This window comes from Arvicanthis niloticus, chromosome 5, assembly GCF_011762505.2.
Source record: "Arvicanthis niloticus isolate mArvNil1 chromosome 5, mArvNil1.pat.X, whole genome shotgun sequence".
Taxonomy (NCBI): domain Eukaryota; kingdom Metazoa; phylum Chordata; class Mammalia; order Rodentia; family Muridae; genus Arvicanthis; species Arvicanthis niloticus.
The window spans coordinates 97,474,296-97,487,924 of record NC_047662.1 but is presented as its reverse complement, the minus strand read 5'-3'; the positions used below and the strand labels follow the sequence as shown (position 1 = coordinate 97,487,924).

At 44.6% G+C, this 13,629-nt stretch overlaps 1 protein-coding gene across 1 annotated transcript in view; it reads right to left on the bottom strand.

Moving 5' to 3' along the window:
• The window catches only part of Gabbr2 (gamma-aminobutyric acid type B receptor subunit 2), a 326,221-nt gene that overhangs the window by 181,013 nt on the left and 131,579 nt on the right, over positions 1-13,629 (bottom strand). Inside the window, exon 3 of the mRNA XM_034503281.2 lies at positions 978-1,148. Within this exon, the coding sequence (XP_034359172.1) occupies positions 978-1,148 (171 nt within the window). The remainder of the gene's footprint in view (positions 1-977; positions 1,149-13,629) is intronic.

Below are 13,629 nucleotides of genomic sequence, written 5' to 3'. Positions count from 1 at the left end.
ACTTCCGGGAATTGGAACCGCAGCTCAGAGCAGCGAAGGGGCCTTTCTAGGTTCTCACAGGCAGCCAGTGAGTGACTGCTGGGTAGAGAAAGAGATCTGTGGAACCAGCAGCGGAAGCCAAGCCGGTGACGCCCAGCCCCATCCCTTTCAAACCCTGCTAGAGTCCAGGACACAGCTCCTCTTGAGGCTTGGCTGCTCACCCGACTCTCGGGTGTAACCCTCCCTGACCCATGGCCCACAGGATGTTTCTAAGCCTCCCTGTGATTTGATCCACGTGGGAAGAGAAAAGGAGGTGGAGGAGATGTTAGGAAAAAAAATGGCAGACCACCGCGCTATGCCGAGCGCCACCAGCCGCCGCTGGTGAGGAGGTGCCCAGATGGGAACCTTCTAGCACCTTGAAAGTGAACCAGCCGTTTTCAAAGTTAGTTCCTTTCATTTTTAATAGCCTGTAACTTCACTTTTAGAAAGATATTGGCAACACGCACACCTAGGCCCGAGTGGAGGCTGTGAGGCACAAAGCTGTGAACACCCCACACCCAGTGGTCTAGTTCCGTGTGCTACAACGCACCCATGTGCGCACGCGCACAACCCTATTAACCAGGGGTCCAATCAAGGTCTCTGGGACCTATTGCAGAGCAAATGCAAAGCAAAACTATTCATTTCATATATGGTATGAAGTCACTGGGGTTTAAATGAATCTGTTGAGAAGTGTTCTAGATGGATGAATGCTAAGCTAAACACCACTGGGGGACTGAAAGTCGGAATGGGGGGTTAGGAGTAAAGGGAGTAGAGGATGGGTATAAAGGAGGAAGAGAGAACAAGAGAAGATGAACGGGGTGAGACAGATTAAGGGGACAGTTCGGGAGAGGAAGATGGTGAGGGAAGGAGGGGCAGGAGGTTATTGGAGCTAGATACAACGACACATGTATGTAAATGTCATAGTGAACAATCCCACTTAAAACGTGGACTTCGAGTACCTCGGAGAAGCGCTGCACGTCCTGCGTGAGTGTGCCCACGCGCCGCCAGCGGAAGTGCTTCAGAAGCTTCAGAATGGCCGGGTTCACCGCATTGTCTGAGGGCACCGTCCGGAAGAAATATGGGTACTTCTTCTTATCCGCAAGAACAGGCGTGGTGGCGGCGAAGGAAAGCTGAGAAAACGAGAGAGAACACTTTTATTGGAGCCATGCATCCAGTCTTTACAGGCAGGCATTTCTCTCTTGGGACAAGTCGTTTCGTTTCTAATCGTGTGAATTGTGTGTGTCTTTGCGTAGGTGGGCATATGGGTGCAGGTGCCTGAGGAGGGCAGAAGAGGGCATCGGAGGCTCTGGAGCTGGAGTTTCAGGCAGTTGTGAGCTGGGAACCATCTCTGGTCCTCTGCAAGGGCAGTCTTAAAGAGAACTTGGAAAGAATGTAAGATTAGGAGAAGGGGTTGTATAGGCAGTGAGCAACACCACCCCAAAGGAATGGAACCATTAATAGTGTGATCTGTTTCATTCCAGAACTTTCTCTGTGATCAGCGTTTTTATCATATTGTTCTCTATACACAAATGAACGGTTTCCCATGTAAACAAGGAACCTTCCAGTCTGAAATTCGTTGTCGTATTATATTATTAGCATGGTCGTCTAGCATATGAACACACCAGCTTTTTGGGGGACATTACAATTGTTTAACTTGCCATGTTGTTTGCTGCATTAGTTGTCATTGTCACATGGGCATTTTGGTGCATAGTATTTCCCTTCTATATTTGAGAATATTTCCACAGACAGTCTGTGGTGTAAATGTTTTCCGGTAATGACCTGGACTCGTGGCATGTGGGTAGAATGCTTGCCTGCCTGGCATCGTGAAGCTGTGGCTTGCATCCCCAGCAATGCATAAATGGCAGCATACCTGTCATACTTAGACTCAGGAGGTGGAGGATCTGAAGTTCAAGGTTACCCTCAGCTACATAATGACTCTGAGACCAGCCTGGGCTACCTGAGATTCTGTCTCAAAAATAAAATAAAATAAAATAAAATCTGCAAACCTTTAACATCTTCATATTTAAATAATTTAAAAAGATTCTATCCACTTTGCATATATGCTAATCAGAGATAATTAAAGGTCCAGTCTCACCACAATCTTGTCAGCAGGGAATATGCACCAATTTTCTATGTAATTTTATAATGAGCTATCACAGAAACAGGATCTGTTACATTCATGGTTACATATATTGTTCAGCTTTTTTCCATGGGTGGTTCCTAAGGAGTGGGTCCTATTTTAGAAAGTGCTTTTTTATGCCTTCATCTATGAGTAAGATGCTGGTCCTTTAAAATCAATTTTAAAGGAGGCATTTAAAATGTATAGCCTTCACACTCGGGCTAGCATGGCTACCACAAGCCTCATGTTGTTTGTCCTTACACGTGGTATTTTAATTTACACCCGGCAGTCAATCTGTCCATCTTTCCCTGTATTATTTCTTTGTTTTCTTTTAAGTGCCAGTAAGTTGTTAAATTGGATTTTAATTATCTGTCCAGCTTAAATGTCACCGCTTCCTAAAGCTCTCTCTGATCTCTGCTCTCCTCCCCTCAGCCTCATCCACAGAAGGAAGCAGCAACCTTTTTGATCCTTGCAGGGAGATGGTGGGAAAGCAGCATCTGGCTGCACTTCTCATTTGCATTTATCTCCAGGGGCCAGAGGCTGTGCCTCCTCCAAGGTCTGAGAGCAATCCGTAGTTCCTCTCTGGATGGAGAGAGCCATTATCCTTTGTCCCTTTCCTACTCTGAGTCTTAACCTTCTTTGTCTGTAAAAGAAGTGATCTTCTATATGGAGGAACTGATTGAGGCCCCTAATTTTCCATTTAGTAATAGTTCGTGCTTTGTCTTTTGGTGTCACGCAGTCTTTTACCACATAGAAACAGGTTTGGGGCAGTGAGATGGTTCAGTGAGTAGAAGTGAATAAAGCTTCATCCCTAGGACCCACATGCTAGAGGAAGAGAACTACACACACACACACACACACACACACACACACGCACACGCACACGCACACATGCATATGCACATACCTATACACATACACACATGCAACATGCACACACTCAAACACTCAAAGCACATGTGTGCACGCAAACACATGTGCATGCATACACAAATGTACTAAACGTTTTTTAAAGAAAAAAATTTTGAGCCATAGTTGAAATTCATATTTTTTTTCATTTACTTTTTTAGATTTCGTGTGCTATTTAGAAAGGACTCTTCTACTCAGAGAATTTCTGTATGGATCTTCCTCCCTTCTCCCCTCTCTTCCTTCCTTCTTCCCTCCCTTCCTCCCTTCATTCTTTCCTTTCTCCCTCTCTCCCTCTCTCCCTCTCTCCCTCTCTCCCTCTCTCCCTTCCTTCCTTCCTTCCTTCCTTCCTTCCTTCCTTCCTTCCTTCCTTCCTTCCTTCCTCTTTTAGTTCTATTTATTCACTGATACAGAGAGGGAAGGAAGGCTGAAGCCAGCTTGCTTGCCACTGATACCTTCCTCTGTGCTTTCATGTGCTGCAGCGGTAGCACGAACTCTGACCTATGTGAGCCCAGCCCAGCACCTCAAGGGACAGCAGCCAGGACCCCTGAGCTATGATATAAAGTCTTTACTGCTGCCTTTACCAACTCTCTATAGGGTTTCAGGGAAGGTGGTGGAGATCTGTCCTTCTGATGGTCTGGATCAGAGAGCACACAACTACTCCCTAAGGCCCCTGGATGTCTTACATTGACTCTGCAGCATCCATAGACCCTATCCATTGGAGGTGATTACACAATAACCCAATGGTCTCTATGTGGAGACAGCCCCTAGAGAAACCAACTTCTAAGGTCTCTGGTGGTTTAAATAGGAATGGTCACAATAGGCTCATAGAATTGAATGCTTGGTCACCAGGGAGAGGCACTATTAGGAGACATGGCCTTGTTGGAGTAGGTTTGTCTGTGTTGAAGGAAGTGCATCACTGGGGTGGGCTTTGAGGTTTCAGGAGCTCAAGCCAGACCCAGTCAGTCTCTCTCTCTCTCTCTCTCTCTCTCTCTCTCTCTCTCTCTCTCTCTCTCTCTCCCTGCTGCTTGTTGATCCAGATGTAGAATTCTCAGCTACCTCTCCAGCACTATGTCTGCCTGAATGCTGTCATGTTACCCACCAGGATGACAATGAACTAAACCTCCAAATTGTAAGGCACTCCAATGAAATGAATAAAAGTCGTCGTGGTCATAGCGTCTCTTCACAGCAATAGAAACCCTAACTATGTCAGTCCCAAAGATGTTCCTAGATTGATAAGGATGAAGGATATGACTATTTTAGAAATTATAGAGATGCTCAGAAGCAGAGGGAAGACTCTACATGGAGTGGAATTCCAGCTAGACCCATGGAAGCATCCTCATTCTCTGGGCTGACACTGAAAGCCTGACATCAGAAGCAGTGAGACTCTGTATTGGGAGAGATACACACAGAGGCTGGGCTAAGCAGTGAGGACTGAGGGGACCCGCTGTCCACCGACCCTTCTGAACACTGCAGGAAAGATTTGCATGGGCATTTCAGTACACACAGATACACATATTTTTTCTAAAAACAAAACAAAACAAGAGTCCATGGTTTTATCAGATTGATGAAGAGTGCTCTACAATCCAGACAAGATCTGTACACTTGCTTGCCAGTGGCACATGGACATGTGAGTCCCACAAGGACCACAAGAAACAGCAGCTGTGTCCAGTCCTGTCCAACGCAGTACTCAGAACTTTTCTCTTAAGATTAGAATGACATGGTAAGCCTCCTCCTCTCACCAGCTAAGAAGCTATTAGAAAAGTCTGGGAGTGGCTGTCTCAGACCTGGGGCATTACGTATGCCCACCGAATCCCCCAGACGCTTGTCTACTAAACTTTGGGAAATACCAGGTTTCTGACGTGATCTCTGATCTGTGCTCTCGCTGATGCTTTCCTGTTAGTCTCCCATTAGTTCCAGGTCCACAATAAATTGTTGCTCGAACAACTTCCTATGTTTGCCCTGTAGGTAATTACAGTGGTTACTGTTCAGTGCATAAACGGCCCATTGTGTTTACAATGGGCTCGGAGTACAATATGTGCCCCAGGTCTAAATCATGTTGGGTGCAAAATATTAACTGGCGATGACATTTTCTGCACCATTTGAGATAATACATACTTTGATTAGATTGCTTTACTGTTTCTTAGACTTCAGTCTCCTAAAACTTTCTTCCATGAGACGGCTGTAGGTGTCTCATAGTTCCGCAGAATTTCAGAACTGAGCAAGTCTGAGAAATCACCTTTGCGGTTCTTCATCCTGGCTGTACCCAGAGCAACTTGGTCCAAACCAACTAAATTGGACTTTCTGGGCAGAGGCTTAGCAGTAGTTGTATTTAAAACCTGGCTGGTTTTGGGCTGCTGTAGAGATGGCTCAGTGGTTGTTGCTTTTGCAGAGGGATTCGATTCCCAGCAACCACACAGCGGGCTCACGCCTATCTGTAACACCAGTTCCAGAGTTCTGATGCCCTCTTCTGACCTCCACAGGTACTGCACACATGTGGTACACATACATTCATGCTGACAAAACACCCGTGTATATATAAAATTTAAAAATAAATAAATAAATAAATAAATAAATAAATAAATAAACAAGCCTTAAAAAACTAGAAAGAGGATGCTCAGAGAGGGCTGAGAACCCTGCAGGCCCCATACCATGGTCATGAATAAGCAGATGGTTTGCCAGAAATGGTACAATCCTGAGACATCCATCAAAGCCAAGGAAAGCAAAACTTGAACTCAGGTCCAAAGGACTTTCAATACCAGTGCTCATTCTTGGCTTGATGCTGCTCATCTGCTCCTGGGGGATCTCCAGGCCTTCCCCAGCATCTGACAATACTGGGGTTTCTGGTATTAACACTCTGACTTGAAGGCCTACACTTCTGGGTCCCCTGCCTTATTTCACACAACCAAATTAGTTTCTGAACAGTCTGTGATGGAAGCTTCCAACTAATCCCAAACCACAGACTTATTGAAGAGAGGATTTTAAATTTTAATTTATAGATTTTGTTACATCTAGTTTTGCTGCAACTGTTTTGAGAATTTGGCCCGTACAGTACCTGCTTTGGGAGCGTGTGGAAATCTGGTTTGGTGGCCTTTTATAGAATCAACTTTTGTAAAAGTTCCACAGAGGCAAGGAAAATGATTCAATCTCTAGATGTAAGCTTCAGAATTCTTTATGAGCTTATCAATGCATAATAGATACACCCGTCTAATTACATTACTATTGTGTGCTTCGTGCCTTTGTTTACTTCAGCTATCAGAGGCCGAGAGGCTGGTACACTTTTCTCCTTTGTCTCTGAGCAGTTCGTGCGTTTCAGCAGGTTTGGCTCTGTTGGTTTTGAATTTATGTTGTTTTGAGCATAAGCGTTCATCACAATTGCGTCTTTATTTTTCAGCCATGCGTATCTTTCCCTAGTGTGAACAGCAGGTACTTAATAGATATTCACGGACGGCACCGAGAACTGAAATATTTATGAAGGCAAAATAAACCTTTGTCATTTACTGCTTCTCGTGCTGTATCTTGCTTGATAGTAATAGCATCGCCCCTATTAACTTATGGCTTGTGTTTGGCCATCATAGCTTTGAGCTACTTTTATTTATACTCTACCAAGATTACCATATCTATCTATGTATATCACATAGACAGATAGACAGGCAGATGGGCAGACAGACAGATAGGCAGACGGATGCTTTCAGGAAGCACCACGTGGCTAGATGTATAAACATATACTTGTATTACTGTAATAAGCACTTGATCATGCATTTCTTGTCTCATTGCCCATTTTTATGTTCCAGTTCATTTTCTGGGGTTCCATTTAGAGAGCAGCTCTGTTTTCATTGCTTTTCTGGTTGTATGAATTTACCTTGCTCCAGATATCAGCCTGAAGGAGCACCTCTGATATCCTGAAGAAAGGAAGAGTTTATAACCTTGCTGACCTGGCTTAACCCTCTGCTTCCTTGACACAAGGCTAACCAGCCGGGTAGAAAATTCTTGGCGAACAACTTCTCTTTGAAAGTGCAGAATGAGGCAGAGGAGAAAACTGGGGCAAACCTGATCACTCTTCACTTGTGGATGCCTGGCTTTCTTTGCCTGTGGGTCTGAAAGATTGTTTTTCTTTGTTCTTGGGATTTAAACACTTTGCCAGCAAAGATCTGGGTGTGGCATTCTCAGTTTGGTGTGAGATATAAGAAATTCTTCAGTTGATAACACTGAAGTCTTCAAAACATACAAATATAAAATAAATATGCTAAATATTTTATATTGTATACAGTTTTGTGCACCATTTTCTATTATATATTATGTGTGTTATATAGCATGTATATATGTATATAGCATATATGTCATGGCTGCCTCTTATATGATATCCATCTACATCCCTGCCTTTCCTCTGGGACACCTAGACATCGGAACCATCTTTTTATTCTCTAATCCTTATTGGTTCTATTTTCTCTTGTGGTTTCAGTTCTTGGTCCTTGTCCTCTGCGTGGTGGAAGAGCTTCTCACTTTATTCTATTTGTATTTTGTTTGTTTGTGATACAGGATAACACTGGCCTTGAACTCCTGATCCTCTCGCACCAGCCTCCCGTGTGCTAACTGACTTAACCTAGAGTCTTATTACAGGATCTGTGTGTATTCACTTTTACTATTTTCAGGCAATATGGCTGTATCATCCTTGCCTCAGCCTCTGGTGACTACTGACCTGTTTCCTGGTAGAGTCTGAGCCTCTAACTCTCCATTTCCCAACTGACGAGCATAGAGAGTAATACTAATGCCCACCTTGGACAGCCGTCCTGGGGATCCTCGGGCAATCAACTGGGATCACTTGGCACGGACAGCCGGGGACACTGTAGTGTACACACTTGCAGTGTACTGTAGTATCTGGATAGGAACAGCATGGCCGTGCAGTCTGAAGCCTTGCCTTTGCTCTGGCTACTCTGTGGCACACAACTGTGCAAACTGAAGTCTTGATGCTGGGATTCTAAGAGGATCTACCATTGCTCCAGCCAGGTAGACACTTAGATATTGAGCTAGGAAGAGGTGCAAGGGATGGGAGACTGTATTTGGCAAACAGATCCCAGCAGAACACTTCCCAGCTTTCATTTAGAACTATCAAGATATGGTAGAGAACACACACACACACACACACACACACACACACACACACACAGAGAGACATATACATACACAAATGCATACATACAGACACATACAAAAGTACATACAAACACATATATACATACACAAATATACCATCACACCCACACATAGAGGCATAAATGCATATACATACACAAGTGCATACAGTAACACACACATGCACACACATACTCAGAGGGAGAGAGAGAGAGAGAGAGAGAGAGAGAGAGAGAGAGAGAGAGAGAGAGGGAGAGAGAGAGAAACACTAGAGTTGGGGGCTTCAGGTCCATTAGAAAGTATTACTAACTACAAAATAGTTGGATCTGGGTTAAGAAGATTCTAAACTTGCCTCATAAAGTAACAGTTGCCTTGAAGATCAGCAAATATTTCCTCTCTTCCCCATAATCTGAGTTAGAGATCTCCTCAGTTACATGGTCAGGAAACATGGTTTCTCTACCTCAAGCAGCCCAACATTGGTAACTAAATGGCTTTTGCCCTTCATTGTCATGGGACTTCTGAATTCAAACAGATAATAAATACCTAGAAAAGTGACAGAGAGATAGTACTGCATTCTGGGAAGTAGGATTTTTTTAATAGTCTGGAAAAAAAAAACCAATCCTTGCAGCAGTGCATAATGGGAACTTAACATCCTATGTTGATCCAGAGTAATAGAAAATTAGATGCAGAGTGTGGACAGTGATGTCACTTTACTACTGTAGATCAGCACAAGGTGAGCATCAGTTAGGCACCAAAAGCTTCTCTGATCCTGGCCCTTCAGGTTTCTAAGAAATATTCCCAGGTAAAATGTAAATAGATATCAAATACATTGCCAGGGCCCTTGTGTGCTGTCTCTCCTAATGAGTCGAATCTGGAAAGCATGGCCCTGCTTTATAAGTAGCAGGTATTTTCCAAATGGGGATGCTGTGCCCATGTGACATAAACCGCACAAGGTCAGGAAGCAAGATATGGAGCTGGTCTGATGTTATTTTTGGTTCTTTTCCTGCATCCCAGTATAGAGCCCTGAGCCTTGAGCAGAGGTAGGCGACCATCTAGGGCTTGTGTCTTCCTGGAGATGTGACAGAGCTTGGCAGAGATAACATGTTCTAGGGTTACTTCTATGGGAGTTTGTCTTTCAGCTACAGAAATTTCCACAGAGGGTGTGGATCATTCTGGTAAATTCTGGGGCATATACGCCTAACTATTGGAGTGGCATGGGAAAGAGGCTGGGAGCGTTCTCTCCAGTGGGAGCTGCCTGGCAGTAGAGTGCCTCTCGAAAGTTTAGGGTCTGCACATAGAGCTGGTCACTGCTTCAGCATTGAGGTCCCAAATGGAGGCAGAAGTGGAGAGTGAAGAAACCTCAAGGACACTTAAAAAACCAGAAGACTGGAGCTCCTCACCCCAGGGGCCAGAAGGGCGAATCGTCAGACTTGAAAAGATGCTGCCTTTCTCATCTCTGAAATGATGGACTGGACCAGAGATTTCAAAGGTGCCTGGCAGCCAAAGAAAATGATGAAGGAGCTTGTGGTTTGGAGGGGGAGGGTGGTTTCTTTTAAAATCTGATTTAGTTAGACAATTGCCTTGCACCTCACTCCTCTGTGGATAAATAACATCTTCCAACCTCACTATCTTTATTAGATTCCAAGCCACTGACGAATTCTTGTCTGAATGCAATTCCTTTTTTACCTGGTTTGGGGCACCTGTACTGAGTGAGCTCTTCTGCAGACGTAAACCATCCCTAGGGGTTGGGGTCAGCAGGGGTGGCCATGGTTGCTAAGAGCTTGGGATGCAACTTGTGCCAGGTGGGAGGGGAGGCATGATGGAGGCTTGCTCTTTTCTCTGCTGGGTTTAATCTTTTGCAGTGGGTTTGCTGACTGTGCCTGTAACTAAATGAGGGAGGTATTTGTCATTGTGGGTCCCTTTCAGCCAAACTGAATGCAACACAACTTTCTCAGGAAGCTTCTGACAAAACAGTGTTTGTGGTTGGTGCCAGGACACATACAAAGACACCGGGCATGTGCACTGGGAGCTCAGGGCCACTTAGGGGCTGTGCCAGGCTGCGGCTGCCCTCAAGCCCAGGGCCAAGGCTGTTTGGAAACTAAGTGCTTCAATTTCAATGTCGTGAGATTCATGTGGTACAGAGTGGCTGCAAAGTGTCCCCGAGTTAATGAGGGAGAATGAATGTCTGGCATGCTGGTGCATTCTACTCGAGGCCAGGTTCCCACAGAGGCCTTTGGGGTACCATGCACATATATTAAATCCGAGTCGGAAACAGTCCTGGCTAGAGCCACCTGGGGAGCCACATTCCTCCTGCCTGCTAATGGGGTTGTGTTTTCATCAATAAGAAACACCCAACCCTTCAACATGTGCCTTTTACCTTTATAGCCGTTTCTCCCCATGCCCCACCCCCACCCTGTGGGAACTCAGAACAATTAGAAAGGGAGGCAGAAGAAGCACTGTAGTCTTTGTTTTCTCTTGGAGAAACTCGCGTGGGTAGCGAACTGTCTGAGATCTGAGAGAGTGGTAGTAAGGTTGGGCATTGCATGTAGATGCTTTGATTCCTTGGAGTTATACGAGGAAGGAGAATGCGTGTCGGAAGGACTGGGTATGCATTCTCACTGAAAGTGCAGAACAACCCGGGGAGGCAGCTGCGAGTGGACACTGAAGTCTTTGGATATGGAGACTGAGTTCACAGAAGTTATGCCACTTGCATGTGGTCACAAACAGAGCAGAGAGAGAGAGAGAGAGAGAGAGAGAGAGAGAGAGAGAGAGAGAGAGAACAGTCCTACCTCACAGTCTGCCATGCTACTTCCCATGATCTAAAACTTTCTCAAATACATTTGCCTCTTCATAATTGTTGTGTGTTCATGTGTGTACGCACACATGCATGGGCATGTGAGCATGTGTACCTGGTCGTGCCGAGACCAGAGGCTAATGTCAAGCGACTTTCCCGATTAGTTTTCTCATTGTATGAGACAAGGTTTCTCACTGAACCTGGAGCGACTGACTGCGGGGATGACTGGGCAGCAAGCCCTAAGGGTCCAGCTGTCTCCCTCCACCCCCGACTCACTTGGGTTATAGGCATGGGCTTGGCGTGGCTTTTGTGTAGGCACATGGGATTGAATTCAGATCCTCATTCCATGTATGTCAAGCTCTTAACTGACTGGACGATCTCCCCACACTCTCTTTAGTCTAATTTAGATCTTCACAAATTTCACAGTCTAGGTGGAATTGACTCAGATCCTCTGGTTTTATAGATGGCAAAAGAGAAGCTCAGAGAGTTAACTTGACTTGGACAACATCACATGTCACCAGGGGCTGGGCCAGGGCTCTGTAGTTTTGTTCTTAGAATATGGTTCTTCCTCTTGTGTACCAGGATGCTTTGCTGAGAGGCCTCTGCATGGGGAATGAGGACTCACTGGGCAGTTTAAAGAAGAGAATGGGATTTCCTTAGAAAATAGGGCACAGTACCAATGCTTTGTGCATGTTTCAATTCAATGGTAGGAAACAAAAATTATATATGTATTTTTTTCAGGAACTGAACCCTGGGCCTCATACATGTTACACACCTATTCAACCACTGAGTTATCTGCCTAGCTCTCCGTTGGTTTTTTAAAGAGAAGATTATTAAAGGGCCCCAGGCTCCAAAGCACCCAGGTGATTGCCAAGGTTACTGTTTCCTCTCTACAAACTGAGGGTAAGGCCTTATTACTGAAGACAGCACCTATAAAACCTAAGCCTTTCCCCTACTGACTGGTGTCCATGATACTGGAAGGGACTCTGCAGTCTACAGAGGAGCAAGGTAAACATTAACCCAGCCATTAACCCTTGGGTCTACAGTGGTGACCTGCACGAGCACCAGTGCAGTGATGGCACAAAGCTTGTAGGAGTAACCAACCAGCAACTGACTGGATTTAAGGCCCACCCCACGAGATGAAACTCGTTCTTGATATTGGGTGGCCAAGAACCTGAGACTAAATAGGCAAGGATCCTTAGGGAAATCTAAATATCACTGTTCTGTTAAAGGAATGCAGCAATAAAATGATTTCTAACAACATTCTGTCCTATCAGACTCCTAGATCAATGTCTTACTCAGCCGTTAGAGACACATCCTCATTACTAGGTGATACCCGAGGCCGTACAGCACAGCAAGAGTGAGAGACCTTGGAGTACTCAGTTCTGAAGGGGATGTCCCCATCAAGTCTCTCCCCGAAGGGCTCAGGGACCCTGTGGAAGAGGAGGGAGAAGTACTGTAGAGCCAGAGGAGATGGAAGACCCAAAGAAACAAGGCCTTCCAAAAACAGTAAGACCAAGACACAGTTGAACTCACAGACACGGAGGCGGCATGCACATGGCCTTCACAGGTCTAGGCCCGATGGGATCCCAGTGTTAAGGGGGGAATTGGACATAAGCCCCCATCCCTAATCTAAGAGCTGTCTCCAATTGATAACTGCTCACAAAGGAAAAAGTTTTCTCAAATGGAGTCTCACTAGGAATATAGACTAGAATTACAGACAGATGCCATACCCAGCAGTAGATAGCAAACACAAAATGAACTCAATGACATCTTTTTGTGATGTCATTGTCTCAGAATGCTTTGTCTGGGCATATTTATTTATTTATTTAATTTATTTTTACCTTACAGGGGTTTTCTTTTCTTAGTTTGTTTCATTCTATTCCCAATTGATTTTATTTGACCTTATTAATATATATTATATATTAATATAGTATATATATGTGTGTGTGTATGTGTTTGTATTCAACTGAGAGAAAGAGAGAAAGGTGTGGAAGGGAATTGGAAAGGAGTTGAGGGTAGAGAAATTGTAATCAGAGTATATTGTACTTTATAAGTACACACACACACACACACACACACACACATATATATATATATATATATATATATATATATATATATATATATATATTTTTTTTTTTTTTGAGACAGGGACTCTACTTTGTAGACCAGGCTGGCCTCTAGCTCACAGAGATCCAAATGCCTCCTGAGTACTGGAATTAAAGGCATCTGGCACTATTCCCAAACATTTTAAGTACTTAAAAAAACCTTTCCAGTTGGACTGAGGAGATATTCCAGTGAGTAAAATGCCTGCCATGTGAGGACCTAGGTTCAGGTCCTCAGAAAGGATGTAACACAGAAGCAGCAACCAGGACGCTGGGTGGGTAGAGACTAGAGGGTCCCTGGAGCTAACTGCCAGACAGTCTCACACACACACACACACACATACACACTCACCCACACTCACACGTACACACACTCACACACACTCATACACACTCACACACACTCACACACATACACACTCACACACATACGCACATGCACACACACACACACTCATACACATTCACATACACTCACACACATACACACTCACCCATACTCACACATATACACACTCTCACACACACTCACACACATACACATACACACT